Genomic DNA, 15,922 nt, shown 5'->3' on the forward strand with positions numbered 1-15,922 from the left:
TGTTTGCAGCTGTTGCTGGATGGTCTTCTTAATGATATATATATATATATATATATATATATATATAAAATTATATAGTGCACACAAATGTTTGGTCATTTATAAGTACACTAAAGTGATATACTTTTTTATACTTGATTATACTTTTCAGCACTGAATGAAATCTAAGATTTATCATTTAAAATTAAAATTGATCTTGCTTCATCCACCATCTTGAACTTACTTTTTCACCGAGCTTATCAAAATGCATTTTGGCACTGCCTTTTCGAGGAAGGTTACATAAGAGGATTATAATATGGCTTAAACAAGGTATCTAATTAAGTATAATTAAGATTTGTTTATCATAAAAGTCTTTGCATTGGGTGCGTGCCTATGATGCTTCTGTAGGCAGCCCACTAGGTTTTAGAATAGAGCAGTGGTGAGATGTTGGAAGTAGGTCAACACACTGGGCTGGATGGTAACATGGATGTTCATGAATACGAACTTCATTAGCTGGGTTTTGCTTTTTTAAAAGCTGGCAGAGTGAATATTGTGGGAAAGATATCTGTAGCTGCTCCAAATAACATTGAAAACCACTTCATTATAATAACTTGACGGCCAAACAAATGTGTTATTTTCTTTTATAGGCTATTAGTCTGACCAACATTCTCCTGTCTCCACATAAAATCCACGCGCAAATAAAGTGCAAACATACTTGCATTGTGTGCCTCCTTAATGCAAAACAGAAGACTTGAGATATCTGGCGAAACACCCATAATTTTGTGGTTATACTGGCAGCCAGGCAGCTCGGAATGAGAAGCAGGCATGTTTGAAACTAAACCAAATGATAAAGCGCTTGCTTTATTCAGAAACACTCAAAGGATCAATTTTTGTATTGGAAATGGGCATCTTTGAGTGACTTTGGTTAGGATGTGTGGTGTGCGAACTACTAAAAGTTTGCTTCTTGTGTTTGCTAGTTTAAAGAGATGTGCTTGTGTTGTTTTTCCCTCTTTCTGCTATAAAATCCACCACATTCTGAGTTCTTATTGTGAACCATTAGCACTAATAGTAAACTTTAACACTGCATCAGATGAGCCACATTAAACCTGCTAAGAGGATCTCTTCTGGTTTGCTTTTGTATCACAGCCCAATCAATGTCTCTCTTAAAAAAAAAGAAACAAAAAATTATGCGATTATTTTATTGTTTTCGATTTTACTGTCATTTTGAGTTTTTCTGATCTCAGTAACGAGATAATCTGTCTCTGCCACAGGGAGCAAATGCTGCGTTTATAAAAGTCAAATGTTTTGAGAGAGCCTACATAGAGGATTTATTATCAAGTAATGTCAAAAGATAAACCAGGCAAAAAATTATTTGCTTACATACAGTATGTCTCCAATTGTATTTATGGACCAGAATATCATATACACATAGGGGTAGTGTTATTTTAGTAGATTGAGATATTATAGTTTTTGTTAATAGTTTGAATTAGTTTTTATTTTTATATTTTTCATTTTAATTTTAATGTTAGTTACAATAAATTTTTTTGTCATTTTTATTAGTTGTAGTTTATTAGATTTAAATATGTCTATATAGTCTATAATTTATTTATTAAATTTCATTTCAGTTTTAGTTACTTTAGTACATCGTTAATTTAAATGAAAATGAGAACTGGCAACATGCTGAACTTTTTATTTTTATTTTTTTTTATTTAACGTTTATTTAATTTCAAGTAAAAAAAAATTAAGTTTTAGTTAACTATAACACCACCCTGCATCATATTTACTGAATGAAATCCAACATTTTATTTATTTATTATTTTAATTAATTTTGGGATGCTGATTCCAAAACAAATAGTGCCTGTTTTGCTGTAGTGCATCACAGTTTCTCACAGAATATGATATGCATTTTTGTAGCATTTTCCCTTTCAGCCTTTTCATAATGGTCTTGTATCATCCAATAATCACCAGAAAAAATGACACAAAGACATGGTTCCAACTTCCTATCTTCCTCTGAGCCAGGGTACAGCTGTTTGTTCAATTCTCTGACCATTTTTACATGTATGAACGAATCCGATTTGTGCTTATTATGCCTGTTATACTACTGATTTCAAAGTTAGAAATATGGCTAGTGACAGAAGAAAAAGCAAACATGTCCCAGATGTTACGACATCCAAACACTGACAAACATTGAAATTAGGTCAAATTTGGCAGAATTCTTTAAAGGGGTGGTTGACTGTTTTTTTTCTAGGCTTGATTGTGTTTATGGGGTGCAGTCTAACATGTGTTAATGCTTCGTTTGAAAAAAAAAAAAACATTATTTTTCACATAATTTACCTTTATTCTACACCGCTCTGTCCCTTCTCCCATAAACGCGCTGATCATTTCCTGCTCAGATTGGTTAGCTAGTACAGTGTGTTGTGATTGGCTAAACCACCTCTAGCGCGCGTCTAAACGTCATGCCCCTCACCTCAGCGGCATGTGCTCCGGTTATATTGTAAGCAATGGCATCATCTATATTGCTTATCAGTTTGAGCCCAATTGAGACGCAGAGGATATTAGTGAAGAGGATCGCGCAGAACCTGTGCAAGCACGGCTCTTAATGGTATGTTTTTTGATTGTTGTTGTCTCATACTTTTAGATCCGCTGTAATTTGTAAATGCTACTGCTTCTGTTAGCTTTTAATATACGGTTTTATCCTGATTAAAGCTTTAATACAGTACAGCAACCACACGCGCGTCCATGTATAACGCTTCTCATAGCTATGTGAAAATAAGTGTATAATTGTAACAGTTCATTGTTGGAGCTGAGCTGATGATCTGAGTGAGAGATTGAGAGAGAGATGCAGAGCAGAGCGTGTGCAGCAGGGCGACGCGAGGAACAGGATTAGAACCGCTGCTTTTGAACATTGATTTTGAAACTTGTGAATCCATTAGAATCGTTAGAAGACAGAATCGCGATTCATTTAAATTGTTGCTGTGTAGTAACCCTGCTTAGAGTTGACTTTTTTTTTTTTTTTACACTTGTGTCAATATGTAACCACCATGCACCCTCTCATATCACTGTATCAACGACCTATCCAACAACCACCCAGACCCCCCAGCATCCACATAGCAACTCCCTGGCCATAGTTATTTGCTGTTCCCTGCTTCCTGCTCTGTTTGTAGAGCTGTTGCCCTAAAACCATTCATTTTTCAAGGAGGGGTTCTATGATCCATTTTAATAAAGGGTCTGACTTTCCCCTCAGCTGTGCTGGAGTCAGTGTCTTTGGACAAATTTATTCCAGAGTCGCCACAAGGCAGTGAACCAGGAGAAATCTCTCCCTGCCGCTCACCCTCCACTCCACGCCACCTCCGCTTCAGACAGTCAGGAGGTAAGCGTGTGCATGTCTGTTTGTGTTTGGCTCCCTTGGCAGTGCAGGCCTCTTCTGAGAACAACTATAGAGTCAAACACAGTAGCGAGTTATGACTTTCTGAGAGAAATATAGATACTTGTGTGAATGAAACACATTCATTCCAGTATTGTTGATTTTTCCATACAACGAGGCAGTGTAAATGAAGATTTGACCGTAATTTAATAAAATAAAGCTGGACCGGATAGATAATTTTGTGAAGTCCTATTGCATGTTTTAAATAGCTAATGGGACATGCAGTTGCATTTATACTAGGCTTAGATCAGTTTTATGTGTCTAATGTTTTCAATTTGTATTTTAGAGGAGAAAGCATACGACATTCCTGATGGTTCCTCAAGCGAAACATACTCAGTGCATTCCTCCATAAAGTCCAGTTCTGTTACTAAATGGCCACAGTCACAATCTTGGATCTGAAACAGTCAAATATTGTGCTTGGATGACATTAAATGAAGCCATATATGGGGAGAGTTGGGACAGGAGTAAATTATACGGGACTTCCACCAGCACATAATTGGTTCTGATTGGTGCAGCTGTTGTTCCATCCAGACTGTTTGTATTGGGTATCATTAGCATCTTCATTTTGTTCAACATAAGCAATTAACAGTAGATATACAGTATATGGTTTATAACTATGTCTGCTCTCTAAGTTTCCATTAAAAGCAGTTTCCATATGTTCACTCAGTTACTGGCTGAATAAAGGGGGAATTTTTTCAAAACTTTCTTTCATTTTGAAGTATGACCACTAGATTGTCAGAAGGACTGGTTATGAGATAACTATGGCTTTGCTACGCGTACAGTAAATACTGTACTACACGTCCATTGAGGAAGTCGAGGGTAAATTCTGTCATTATTTATTTACCCTAATGTCATTCCAAACCCGTATGCTGTTTTTTCCAGTGAAACACACACTAAAAATTAAATTTTAAATGGTATTAACATTAGTATTTCCCATACAATAAGTCCATAGTGACCAGGAGCTAGCAAGCTACAATGGACAAAAATACTTTAAAAGTAGTTCAATAAAGTAGTTCATCCTATAATTTTGTGTGATGAAGAAACTGAAAATTAAGTCATTATTCCGTAAAACGATTCACCAAATATGATGGATGCAGTGCAGGTTTGACATCATGGCATGTGGTAATGAGACACATGGGATCTAATGACATTTGATGTTATTGAGTTCCAACCTAAAAAAAATAAATAAATGAACTATTAGATTCTCTGTGTTCATGGGAAATATGACTCAAGAGTGAGTAAATAATGAAAGAATTTTTGAGCGACTTTTTTTCCCTAAAAATGATCGTTGTTAAATCTGTTCTCCATATTATTTTTTCTAGTCCAGTCAGCTGAGAACTCGCGCTGCTCCGTTTCTCCAGCCTCTGCGTTTGCTATCGCCACAGCAGCAGCTGGACACAGCAGCCCTCCAGGTACACTGCACCACTGACACAACCCAAGAGAAGCGCACAGATTCATATGCTCTGCCCTTTGCCTCAGAATGCTGTAGACCCTCTACTATGTTCACAAATTGAAATTCACTTCACACATAAAGCTGTTGCAGTTTCTGTAGCTCTAGTAGCTTTTTCATTATCAGCAGAGTATTTAAAATCATAACAGGAAAAGCAGGCTCATGATTTACATGTTGAATTAAGGAATACTTTGCTTAGATTAAACTGTCAAAAGAAAATAATCCTCTTACCTGCATAAACTAACATTCTCTCATCCTACTAAATACCATCAGAATTGCATTAATACTTTTATGGTATCAGCCTAACAAAATGTGAAAATATTAAAGGGTTTGATCGGAATGTGGGTCTAAAATGTGGGGGAAAAAATGGATGTTTAATTTGCAAGGCAATGTATATAGCATATATTAGAGTAAGCTGTTGATCATGCAATCTATATTCACATTGGTTTTACATTTTGAAATGACAGGACTGTTTGTATTACCCTTACGGTATGTATTTTCCTTTGCAGTTTTTAGCAATTCTGAGCGGACTTGTGACAAGGAGTTCATTATACGTTGTGCGGCTACCAACAGAGTCCTGAATGTCCTGCGCCATTGGGTCTCCAAACACTCACAGGTCTGTCCATCAGCATTAGTTCTTCTGTAGCTGACATCGTCTTACCGAACAGCAGATGACACATTTCGTGTCACTACAAACCTAAAGCAGTAGTTGTCACCCTCATCAGCCTCTCTTTCTCCTTCCCTGCTGCTTGACTGATATTTTATCAGCACCTTTACATTTTAGTCCAGACTTCGGCTGTGAACACATGGTTAACCCCCGGGCTTCATATTTTACAGGACAGAGGAAGCGTATCACCTCTTCACAATTTCCATGTTATTTTCACAAGGGAAACCAATTACCTTATATAAACAGTACCAGACCTTAATTAACACAGCAATATTGGATCAAAATGCATTTCTTGAAAGAGACTATTAAAGGTGAAGTGTGTAATTTCTGTGCCAGTAGCATCCAACCAAGTGGAATTGAAAGAATAATGATTGTTTGAACATTTTCCCATCTAGCATTGGTTGGACTGACATTGTTTGAGTTAATGTTGCTGATCAGTGTTTTGAAAAGCCTTAGAGCCAGTGTTACACTTTTCAAGGGGATACAAATGACTTTGAATATACACATTCTGTTGGAATAGGAAAAGGAATTTTTAACAATTTAAAAATTCTGATTCTTCATCGGAACAGGTTGGGGAAATTTTGCATTATATCACTTGCTCCCCACTGGATCCTCTGGAGTGAATGGGTGCCATCAGAATAAGAGTCCAAGCATCAAATCCAATTCCAGTCCTCTGTCTGTTGAAGTGAAAAGCTGCGTGTTTGTAAGAAACAAAACCATCAAGGTGTTTTATCTTCAAACATCGGCCAAAATACCAATCTATTATCTATAATAACACTTCATCTGCTAATAAAGTCCATCCCCTGTTGTCCTATCACATCAAAATCCACCAACATATTTGCTTAGAACTGTTTTGCACTGTTGGCACTGATAGCCTTTTGGGCAGCGTGTCAACATGTAGCGCCGTTGCGCTTCAGGCGTTCTGTGTTCGAGTCCCAGCTCGTGGACCTCTCCCGATCCCGCCCCCTTCTCTCCAACTTTGCTTCCTGGCTAACTACTACTGTCCTATAAAATAAAGGCAAAAATATATATTAAAAAAAAAAACTATTTTGGACTGTTTTTGCTCATAAACAGTGCTTGATCTGTGCATATTTCTCTCCTGATTTAGATGAGATGACTTTTCCCTAGAGAAAGCAATATTATGGCTAGAGGATAATGTAATGCTTACAATACATGTAATGAAAAGTTTGTTCCAATAAAGAAACAAACTCTACACCAAAATGTACATCTTGAATGGTCTGAGAGTACATTTTTCAGAAAATTGTAAATTTTGGGTAATTGTTTCATTGGTAGTTGGAGGAAATTATTAAATGAATTGTGGTATGTGTTCAAATCTACCATGTGCAGTGCTTTATGGCCTTACTGTTTCTCTCTACACTTGTATATGTATTGATTCAGGTATTTTCAGCAGTACTTGGCTTGCTTTCAGCTGTAAAGCCATATAGTCGTCATATTGATCTGTATTATATTATGCCCATTAGCTCATAGAGATAAAAGATCATTTCAGGCCCTGCCAACTTTTTCATGAGTCAAAAGCATAGGATATTATAACATTAATATTGACAACTGTTCAAAGCAAAACACACACACACACACACACACACACAGTCACAGGACCTCACACACAGCCAACATAATTATCTGCTGCAGTGGAAACAGTCTCTCATAATGGCCTTCTGAAATAAGCAGCTATTTTTCAATTTACTTCGCTTTCTTTGAGTGAAGGCAAAGTGTGGGCTAATTGCATTGATCTGTTTTAACCCTTTGTCAGTTTAGGTTAAGAACGGCCTGACAAACTCACACAGAGAGAGCTTGTTAGAAGTGACCTTTATGGTTGCACAGGTGAAAGATGCGAATGAGAGAAACACGAGAAGAGGAATGTTTACAAATACTAGTTGTCTAGGGAGAGAAGTGAACTATTCAGCTGATAGTAGGGAGTTGCTCAAAAGCACTTCAAAGTATTATTATACATATCATATCATATCATGATACATTGTTGTTTAAGGATTATTTATATATTATTGTAAGATTTTTTTCGCTATTTCACTAAGCTTTCTTTTAAATTTAGTCAAATTCTATTCTAATGTTTGCCAGGGCAACATTTCTAATTTTCGTTTAAGGCTTTTCATCTAATATCATCTAATGTTTCTAACATTTACTTTAATATTTTAATTTATTCCAACTTTATTTCAATTCAAATGAATTATTTTAATAACAACACTGACATGATACTATGTCTAATAAATCACGGCATTGCCATGGTACTTTTGGTTCTTTTTTTTTTGTTACTCTAGGGACAAAACTGGAATAAGCAGCTATCTACTGTTCACAGTAAAATGGTACCAGCTACAGTATGATTTAGTGTAAATCACTATTGGATCCAGAAGCGTTTATTGCAGGCTGCTGAATCTCTTTGAAAACCCCCACAAGGGAATAAGAGGACTGAGAATTCAGCTGCACTGTTAATTAGCCCAGAGACCCTGCACTGCCATTTCATCTCTCTCATCCTCTATCAGATGTTTACATCATCTTTCTCCTTATACCATTTTCATAACAAAAACAAACTGACAAACTGAAACAGCTACGATCTGGTACTACTTGTTGAATTCAGATTAGTATTTAGTCAATATATGTTCAAAGGCCCCAGGTCATAACAGCTTAAGTAGGTTTTTGTAACATAGTAACTTGTTTGCTGGTCCAATATGGTCCACCAATTATACCAATAAGTGCAGAAACCTCACAGAATCATCAGAAATGATTCAATTGATCTGGTCCTGCTTTGTTTTAAAGTTTCTATTTGAAGGAAGATATCTGGAAAATATCTCTTAGGAAAGTAAAAAAAAAATAAAAAAAACTTTAAAAGGGTAATTTTAATGTTTTATCCAGACATATACTGTATAAAGGGGACATAAAATTGTACTGCATAACAGGAATAAGCAAGTGAGTTGCCCATTATGCTAACTACAGTCTAGCATATCAAACATAAGGGTACTTATACTCTGAGAACAACACAGCACAAGCGCTCAAGTGCTTTATGCATTTGCATTTGAAAGGCTGCACTGAATATTATGTACTAATTTATTGGTTTGTTTAAATCATGTCACTTATGCTATTTTGGATGACTGTCCCTTAGCAGAGGAATATTTACATTTTTCATGTCAGGATCAGGAATTATTAGTAAGCTCAAAACTGGCAGATGAAAGTGCTCTAAACACAGATGGTATGAACATGGATGGATCAAACTAGCCGAATGCTTTGGTCCCGATGGCCAAATTATTTCAACAATAAACCTAAAGTGAATGGAGAAAAAACAGTGAAGAACACTGACTGTTTAATAGATGCGGGGCTTTATGAAGCCAGAACTGAAGAATGCTTTAACTGTGACACAAGAGATTAGCCACCCACCTGCAGTGCTTGCAGGCACAGAGAGACAGAGGAAAGGCTGGGTTAGCTGTTGATTAGTGCACTGGGAAACTGTAAAGCTGAGGTAGTACATCTTCTGATGAGCACTAATGGAGAGTGTGCAATCTAAAACACCAACACTTTCACACTGCATTAAAATTTGTATTAACCTGTATTTTGTTCTTGTTTTTCAGTACAAAATATATAAACATAATTAAAACAAGACAAATTAGCTTAAAGCAAATTGTGTCACACCAAGGACGAAAACTATAAAGATGGCGATAAAGATATGGTTCTAAAAATCGTTCTCAATATTAAAGAATAGCAGAGTCCACAGCACAGCTACAATGATAAAGGCACAGAGAAAGGATATTGTTGGAATCACTTTCAGAATGATTTTTACCAGCTGATGAAAGTTTTACAGCTGAAAAACATTGACACCCAGTCAGAATCAAACCTGCTATAATGAGCTTGAGAATTTAAAGTGTCAGACAAGTGAGCTCTTGGAATAAACAGACGATATCATCCACTGGTGTGGAGGCTAATATAATTATAGTTATCAGTCTTGGTGTGAACGGGCCTTAAGACTGGTTCTGTTCTTGAATTCATCTTTTTTTTTTTTTACCCCACAAGAAGAATCTGACTACATTTCTCTGTCTTTTTTTATTTGATATCCTTAATTCAATATATGTTCTCTGAAAACAAATGCTTGCAAAAGAAACTACACAAAAATACTGATTAGTAATATTTTTCAGTCTACGCACAGAATCTGCATTAGATTAATCTACATTAGTTAAAATAAAGAAAATGAGTTTGGATTCACCCAGTAGTTGATTTCGGTCATCTGGGGATGTGAACCCATCAGTCTTTGCTTTACTTAAATTATGCATGGGTGTCTCATGTTTGTGGATCGTGATTCTATGTGTGTGTATGTGGTGGGTTTCAGGACTTTGAAATGAATGGAGAGCTGAAGATGGGTGTGATCTGCCTGCTAGAGGAGGTGTTGAGAGACCCCGACCTTCTTCCCCAGGAGAGAAAAGCCACAGCAAACATACTAAGGCAGGTTACATAAGCACACATGAAATGAAAGCATTTTCTGAAAGTCTTTAAATATAAATGTAGATCTTTTTTGAGATTTTATTTTCAAGGCAAACTTAAAAGCTGATTAAAGGAAGTTGGCTTTTTCTTCCCAGTGCCCTTTCTCAAGATGACCAGGACGATGCCCAGCTGAAGATTGAAGACATTCTTCAGATGGTGAGGATAAGTTATAGCCTTTGCATATGTTTATAAAGCACAAGAAATAGCTTAAGTTTTCTTTCAAAAGTAATTGGGACACACCTCTTAATTACAGGATTCAGGTGTTTCAATCACTCCAAAGGTGTATAAAAATAAAGCACCTAACCATGCAGTCTGCATTTACAAATGTGGTACTGTAACAGGATACCACCTTTTTCAGTCAGTTTGTGAAATTTCATCCCTGCTAGATATTCCACTGTCGACTGTAAGTGGCATTATTGGAAAATGGGAGCATTTAGGAACAGCAGCAACTCAGTCATGAAGCGGAAGACCATGTAAAGTCACAGAGTGGGTGGATGGTACGTAAAAGTAACCACCGTTCTGCTGATTCCATAGCTGAGTTCCAAACTTCCACTGCCATTAATGTCAGCACAAAAACTGCGAGGGAAGAGCTTCATGGAATAGGTTTCCATAGCTGAGCAGCTGCATGCAAGCCTCACATCACCAAGTGCAATGCCAAGCGTCAGATGGAGTGGTGTAAAGCATGCTGCCACTGGACTCTGGAGCAGTGGAAACCTGTTATGTGGAGTGACGAATCACACTTCTCTGTTTGGCAGTCTGATGGGTGATGCTTCAGCATACAAAGACATTTTGGACAATGCTATGCATCCAACTTCTTAGGAACACTTTTCCATTTCAGCATGCCTGTGACCCAGTGCACAAAGCAAGGTCCATAAAGATGAGTTTAGTGTGGAAGAACTCGACTGGCCCATACAGAGCCCTGACCTCGACCAATCGAACACCTTTGGGATGAACTGAATTGGAGAGCTAGGCCGTCTCGTCCAACATCAGTGCCTGACCTCACAAATGTTCTACTGGAATAACTGGGCAAAAATTCCCACAGAAACACTGCAACATTTTGTGGAAAGCATTCTCAAAAGAGTGGGAGTTCTTATAGCTACAAAGGGGGGACCAACTCCATATTAATATCTATGTATTCTATGCCATTAAAGTCCCTGTTGGTGTAATGTCCCAATACTTTTGTCCATATTGTGTATTTCCTATTAAATCAGGACATTGAAATGGCTAATGAAATGGCCTTCAAAATAGCTGAAAGACTTTAATTTACATCACATCTGTGATTAAATATGAATGATCAGATGGACGGAGGAACAGACATATACATATATGCATACTTGGCTCCTCCAATGAGAATTTAGAACATAAACCATCCGTTTCAAAGCAAGGCTCATGTAAGACTTTGATATAAGACGCACTTTGATATAAGACGTCTCACGTGTCCGAAGATATCTTATCACTTAAAATCATATCTCTGTTTCACATCACTGTTGAGCAGCCACCTAAGGATGAGATCTCAGAGGGAAGGCAGATTTTGGCATGCCTCATGAGGCAGCTTCAGAGGCAGCATCGGACTCAGGGACCGAATTACATGTTCAAACTGCAAATCTCTGAGCAGCAGGACTCTAATTACAACTTCAAACAGCAAGACGGAGCGCCTATTGCTGTCCGCCACATGCAAACTCTATGCAACAAAGCCAGCACACACCAAAACACACTCTAAACAGCCTTTCAGGAGTATTTCCTTCCTGAAATATCCATGTGTTATTGTAAATGATCATGCTATTACATTTCAAAGCCCTGCTAGTGATATTTGTTGAGTTTCAGTTTTAGAGGCATGGTTTTGGAGGGCTTCCAAATAGCTATTATTTTATGTGATGAGAGTAGTCCATGTTTATTAATATTGTTGCAGTCAGTATTGCAGTCAGTTCCACTTATTCCTCTGCTTATACTGTACATTTAATGAATATTGTATGCAGTACTCTGTGTTTTAAGAGGACTTGAGTGAGTAACATCAGTTGATTTTAATGTTTCTTATGCACCGTTGTTGATATGCAGATAAATGTATTCACACACTCATGCGTGGCTGTATGATATAATGTGCTGCTGGCAGCAGCATACTGGGCTCACTAATTACAAACACAGCATGCATTATCAGGGCTGAGCCTGTACAGTTTTGTGTGTGTGTGTGTGTGTGTGTGTGTGTGTGTGTGTGTGTGTGTGTGTGTGTGTGTGTGTGTGTGTGTGTGTGTGTGTGTGTGTGTGTGTGTGTGTGTGTGTGTGTGTGTGTGTGTGTGTGTGTGTGTGTGTGTGTGTGTGTGTGTGTGTGTGTGTGTGTGTGTGTGTGTGTGTGTGTGTGTGTGTGTGTGTGTGTGTGTGTGTGTGTGTGTGTGTGTGTGTGTGTGTGTGTGTGTGTGTGTGTGTGTGTGTGTGTGTGTGTGTGTGTGTGTGTGTGTGTTTGTGTGTGATTAGTAATGCATGTTGCCTGGACACACACACCATTATCTTGCTTCTAAAATCCTCACCTACTGTGTTAATTGAAAAGTATCTCTGCCAAAGAAAACAGAACCAACAGTCACCCATCACTAATTGGCGGTTTAATTATAGATTTTCATAAGTTCACATGCGTACAATGTGTAATTTATAGCTGTCATATCAGCATCAGCATGATATTTTGTACTTTGCCATTAAACAATGTTATGTTGTCACAAGTACAGATGTTCATAGAATAGAACGTTTACATTGTTAAAGGGATAGTTCACCTAAAAAAGAAAAATCTGCCTTGATTTGCTCACCCTTATTTATTTCAAAACCTGTATGACTTACTTTCTTCCATGTAACACCAAAGATGTTTTGAAGAATGTTTATGCTGCTCATTTCTGTGTAATGAAAGTGAATGGTGACTGTCTATCAAGCAAGATTTTCAGTTAATATTGATTTAAATTTCATTCTGTTCTTCACATATTTTTGTCATATGGCTTCAGAAGACTTGGAATACTGGAATACATGAACATTCATTATTTTGTGTTCCACTAAAGAAAGAAAGACTTGAGGGAGAGTAAATAATGACATTTTTTGCACTAATTATCCTATTTCAATTACTAAAAATGAACACCTGCTAATTTTTTTAGGGAAAAACAGATACACTAATGAAAACATAATTTAAAATACATTGTAGATATGCAGTATTTATAATACCAGGAGGAGTGCCATCTTGTCACAATAAAGAGTTGATTTTGTGTCTGTTTGTCTCATCCAGGCTGAATGCCCAAAGACTGAGTGTTTTGAATCTCTGTCAGCGATGGAGCTAGCTGAACAAATCACTCTTCTCGATCACATCGTCTTCAGGAGCATTCCCTACGAGTGAGTAGAGCATCAACACAGTACAGAGAGATGCAGACCTCAAGCCTCAAAGACAGCAGAGAATAATGAACAAATCGGTGTCAGCCTTACTGAACATACTCATTATGGGCTTCAAAAAAGCTTGTGTGTTCATGAGAGAAGAAGCCTCTGCAGATGCACATCTATCACAATACACTGACTGTGTTCTTGCTGTAGGGAGTTCCTGGGCCAAGGATGGATGAAGACAGACAAGACAGAGAGAACTCCATACATCATGAAGACAAGTCAGCACTTCAATGATGTGAGTATATTATATGGAAATATCTATCTACCCTCTTAGGATACTGAAGTAAAAAAGCGTGACCCTGTTTATAAAAATATCTCTCTCTTTCTCTGTGTAGATGAGTAATCTCGTGGCCTCACAGATCATGAGCCACACAGATGTGGGCTCTCGAGCCAGCTCTATTGAAAAATGGGTAGCAGTGGCTGATATTTGCCGCTGTCTCAACAATTATAATGGTGTCTTGGAGATCACATCTGCCCTGAACCGGAGCGCCATCTACAGGCTAAAGAAGACATGGGCTAAAGTGTGCAAACAGGTGAGAGATGCGGACTGAATACTGTGCTGTAATGTTTTATGTAGTAGATTATATCAGTATGGAAAGTCATAAATTATTCACCGCTGGTGTGTCTCTTCAAACAGACTAAAGCACTAATGGACAAACTCCAAAAGACTGTGTCATCTGAGGGAAGGTTTAAAAACCTGAGGGAAACTCTAAAAAAGTGAGCTACTGATACATTTTGAAACACCTACATTATTATTACATAACTTATGACTTGTTTTTGACCTAATTTCTGTCTTTCTGCAGCTGTAATCCACCTTGTGTTCCATATCTGGGTATGTACTTGACAGACCTCGCATTTATCGAAGAGGGAACACCAAACTTCACAGAGGAAGGTCTGGTTAACTTCTCAAAGATGAGAATGGTAAGAAATTATGTCATATCCTGTATAATTTGCTCAGGGATTAAAAGACTAATTCATTTTTGTGTAGCTTTAGTATCTCTGATAGATATTGTGTGGGCAGACTAATAAATCATGGCACTTTGTCTGCAGATATCTCATATCATACGAGAGATCCGACAGTTCCAGCAAACTCCCTACAGAATTGAGCACCAACCAAAGGTTAGACAAATAATTCATATTCAGATCAAGTTCTGACACCTCCATGCATCAATGCTGCTTCAGTAACATTACTGTATATTATTTGATTGATCTCAGGCATGTATTCAGACAGTGTGTCATCTGTACTGTTCATAATATTTAACTGTGTAAAAGTGTAATTTTTTTTTAATGAATGTCTGGTGCAATTTATTGCAATCAGTGCTTGTTAAATCACGTATATATTATGTTATATATAGTTACATTACATTACATTACATTTAGTCATTTAGCAGACACTTTTATCCAAAGCGATTTATAAAATGAGGACAATGGAAGCAATCAAAATCAACAAAAGAGCAATGATATACAAGTGCTATAACAAGTCTCAGTATAGTTCATAATAATATAATAATAAATAATAATAATATAGTTCATATAGTTCGTTACTTGTTACATATTGTGAGGTTTTATTTAGACAAATGCTACACAAAAGTAATGTTTTTCATGTTTTTATTATTATTACTTCTATTATTAATTCTTATAATTGTATTTGTTTAAATAAGTGTATGCACATCCAAGAAATTAATACTTTTATTCAGCAAGAATGCATGAAATTGATCAAAAGTGACAGTAAAGACATAATATTACAAAAGATTTCTATTTCAAATAAATGCAGTTCTCATGGACTTTATATTCATCATAGAATCCTGAAAAAGTGTTACGGTTTCCACAAAAATATTCAGTAGCACAACTTATTCAACATTGAATAATAAGAATTTTTCATGATTACCAAATCTGCATATTAGTATGATTTCTGAAGGATCATGTGAAACTGAAGACTGGAGTAATGATGCTGAAAATTCAGCTTTGCCATAACAGGAATAAACTACATTTTATAATATATTAAAATAGAAAACAGTAATGTTAAATTGTAATAATATTTCACAATAGTACTGTTTTATTACTGTATTTTAAGATCAAGTAAATGCAAATGTTTTGAGAATAGAAGATGCTTCTTTCAAAAATGTAAGAAAAAAATATATTTCAGTGGTAGTGTATGTCTAAACATATTGTAAGTTAACCATAATGTGACATCCATAACGTTAATTATGTGTCATTCATTATGATTATATGTGTGCTTTGTACATCTTGCCAGAGGTTTGGCAACTTATTTTTATTTAGCTTTGTGTGTGTGTGTGTGTGTGTGTGTGTGTGTGTGTGTGTGTGTGTGTGTGTGAGATTGTTACATATCATATGAAAAAATATGAGCATATTGGACTTCAAATGAATCATGACACCCTGTACTTTCTATTGTTTTTATAAACTGCTTTAAAGGGGTCATATGATGCTGCTAAAAAGAACATTATTTTGTGTATTTGGTGTAATGAAATGTGTTTAT

At 36.6% G+C, this 15,922-nt stretch overlaps 1 protein-coding gene across 1 annotated transcript in view; it reads left to right on the forward strand.

Moving 5' to 3' along the window:
- Positions 1–15,922, forward strand: part of rasgrf2b (Ras protein-specific guanine nucleotide-releasing factor 2b) — a 62,464-nt gene that overhangs the window by 43,234 nt on the left and 3,308 nt on the right. The window contains exons 18-28 of the mRNA XM_016501062.1: positions 3,224–3,349; positions 4,726–4,815; positions 5,363–5,469; positions 9,869–9,981; positions 10,116–10,176; positions 13,277–13,380; positions 13,576–13,660; positions 13,761–13,958; positions 14,063–14,142; positions 14,229–14,346; positions 14,476–14,544. Coding sequence (XP_016356548.1) covers positions 3,224–3,349; positions 4,726–4,815; positions 5,363–5,469; positions 9,869–9,981; positions 10,116–10,176; positions 13,277–13,380; positions 13,576–13,660; positions 13,761–13,958; positions 14,063–14,142; positions 14,229–14,346; positions 14,476–14,544 — 1,151 coding nt within the window. The remainder of the gene's footprint in view (positions 1–3,223; positions 3,350–4,725; positions 4,816–5,362; positions 5,470–9,868; positions 9,982–10,115; positions 10,177–13,276; positions 13,381–13,575; positions 13,661–13,760; positions 13,959–14,062; positions 14,143–14,228; positions 14,347–14,475; positions 14,545–15,922) is intronic.

The sequence above is a fragment of the Sinocyclocheilus anshuiensis genome, unplaced genomic scaffold (assembly GCF_001515605.1).
Source record: "Sinocyclocheilus anshuiensis isolate Anshui unplaced genomic scaffold, SAMN03320099.WGS_v1.1 scaffold278, whole genome shotgun sequence".
NCBI classification, from domain to species: Eukaryota; Metazoa; Chordata; class Actinopteri; order Cypriniformes; family Cyprinidae; genus Sinocyclocheilus; species Sinocyclocheilus anshuiensis.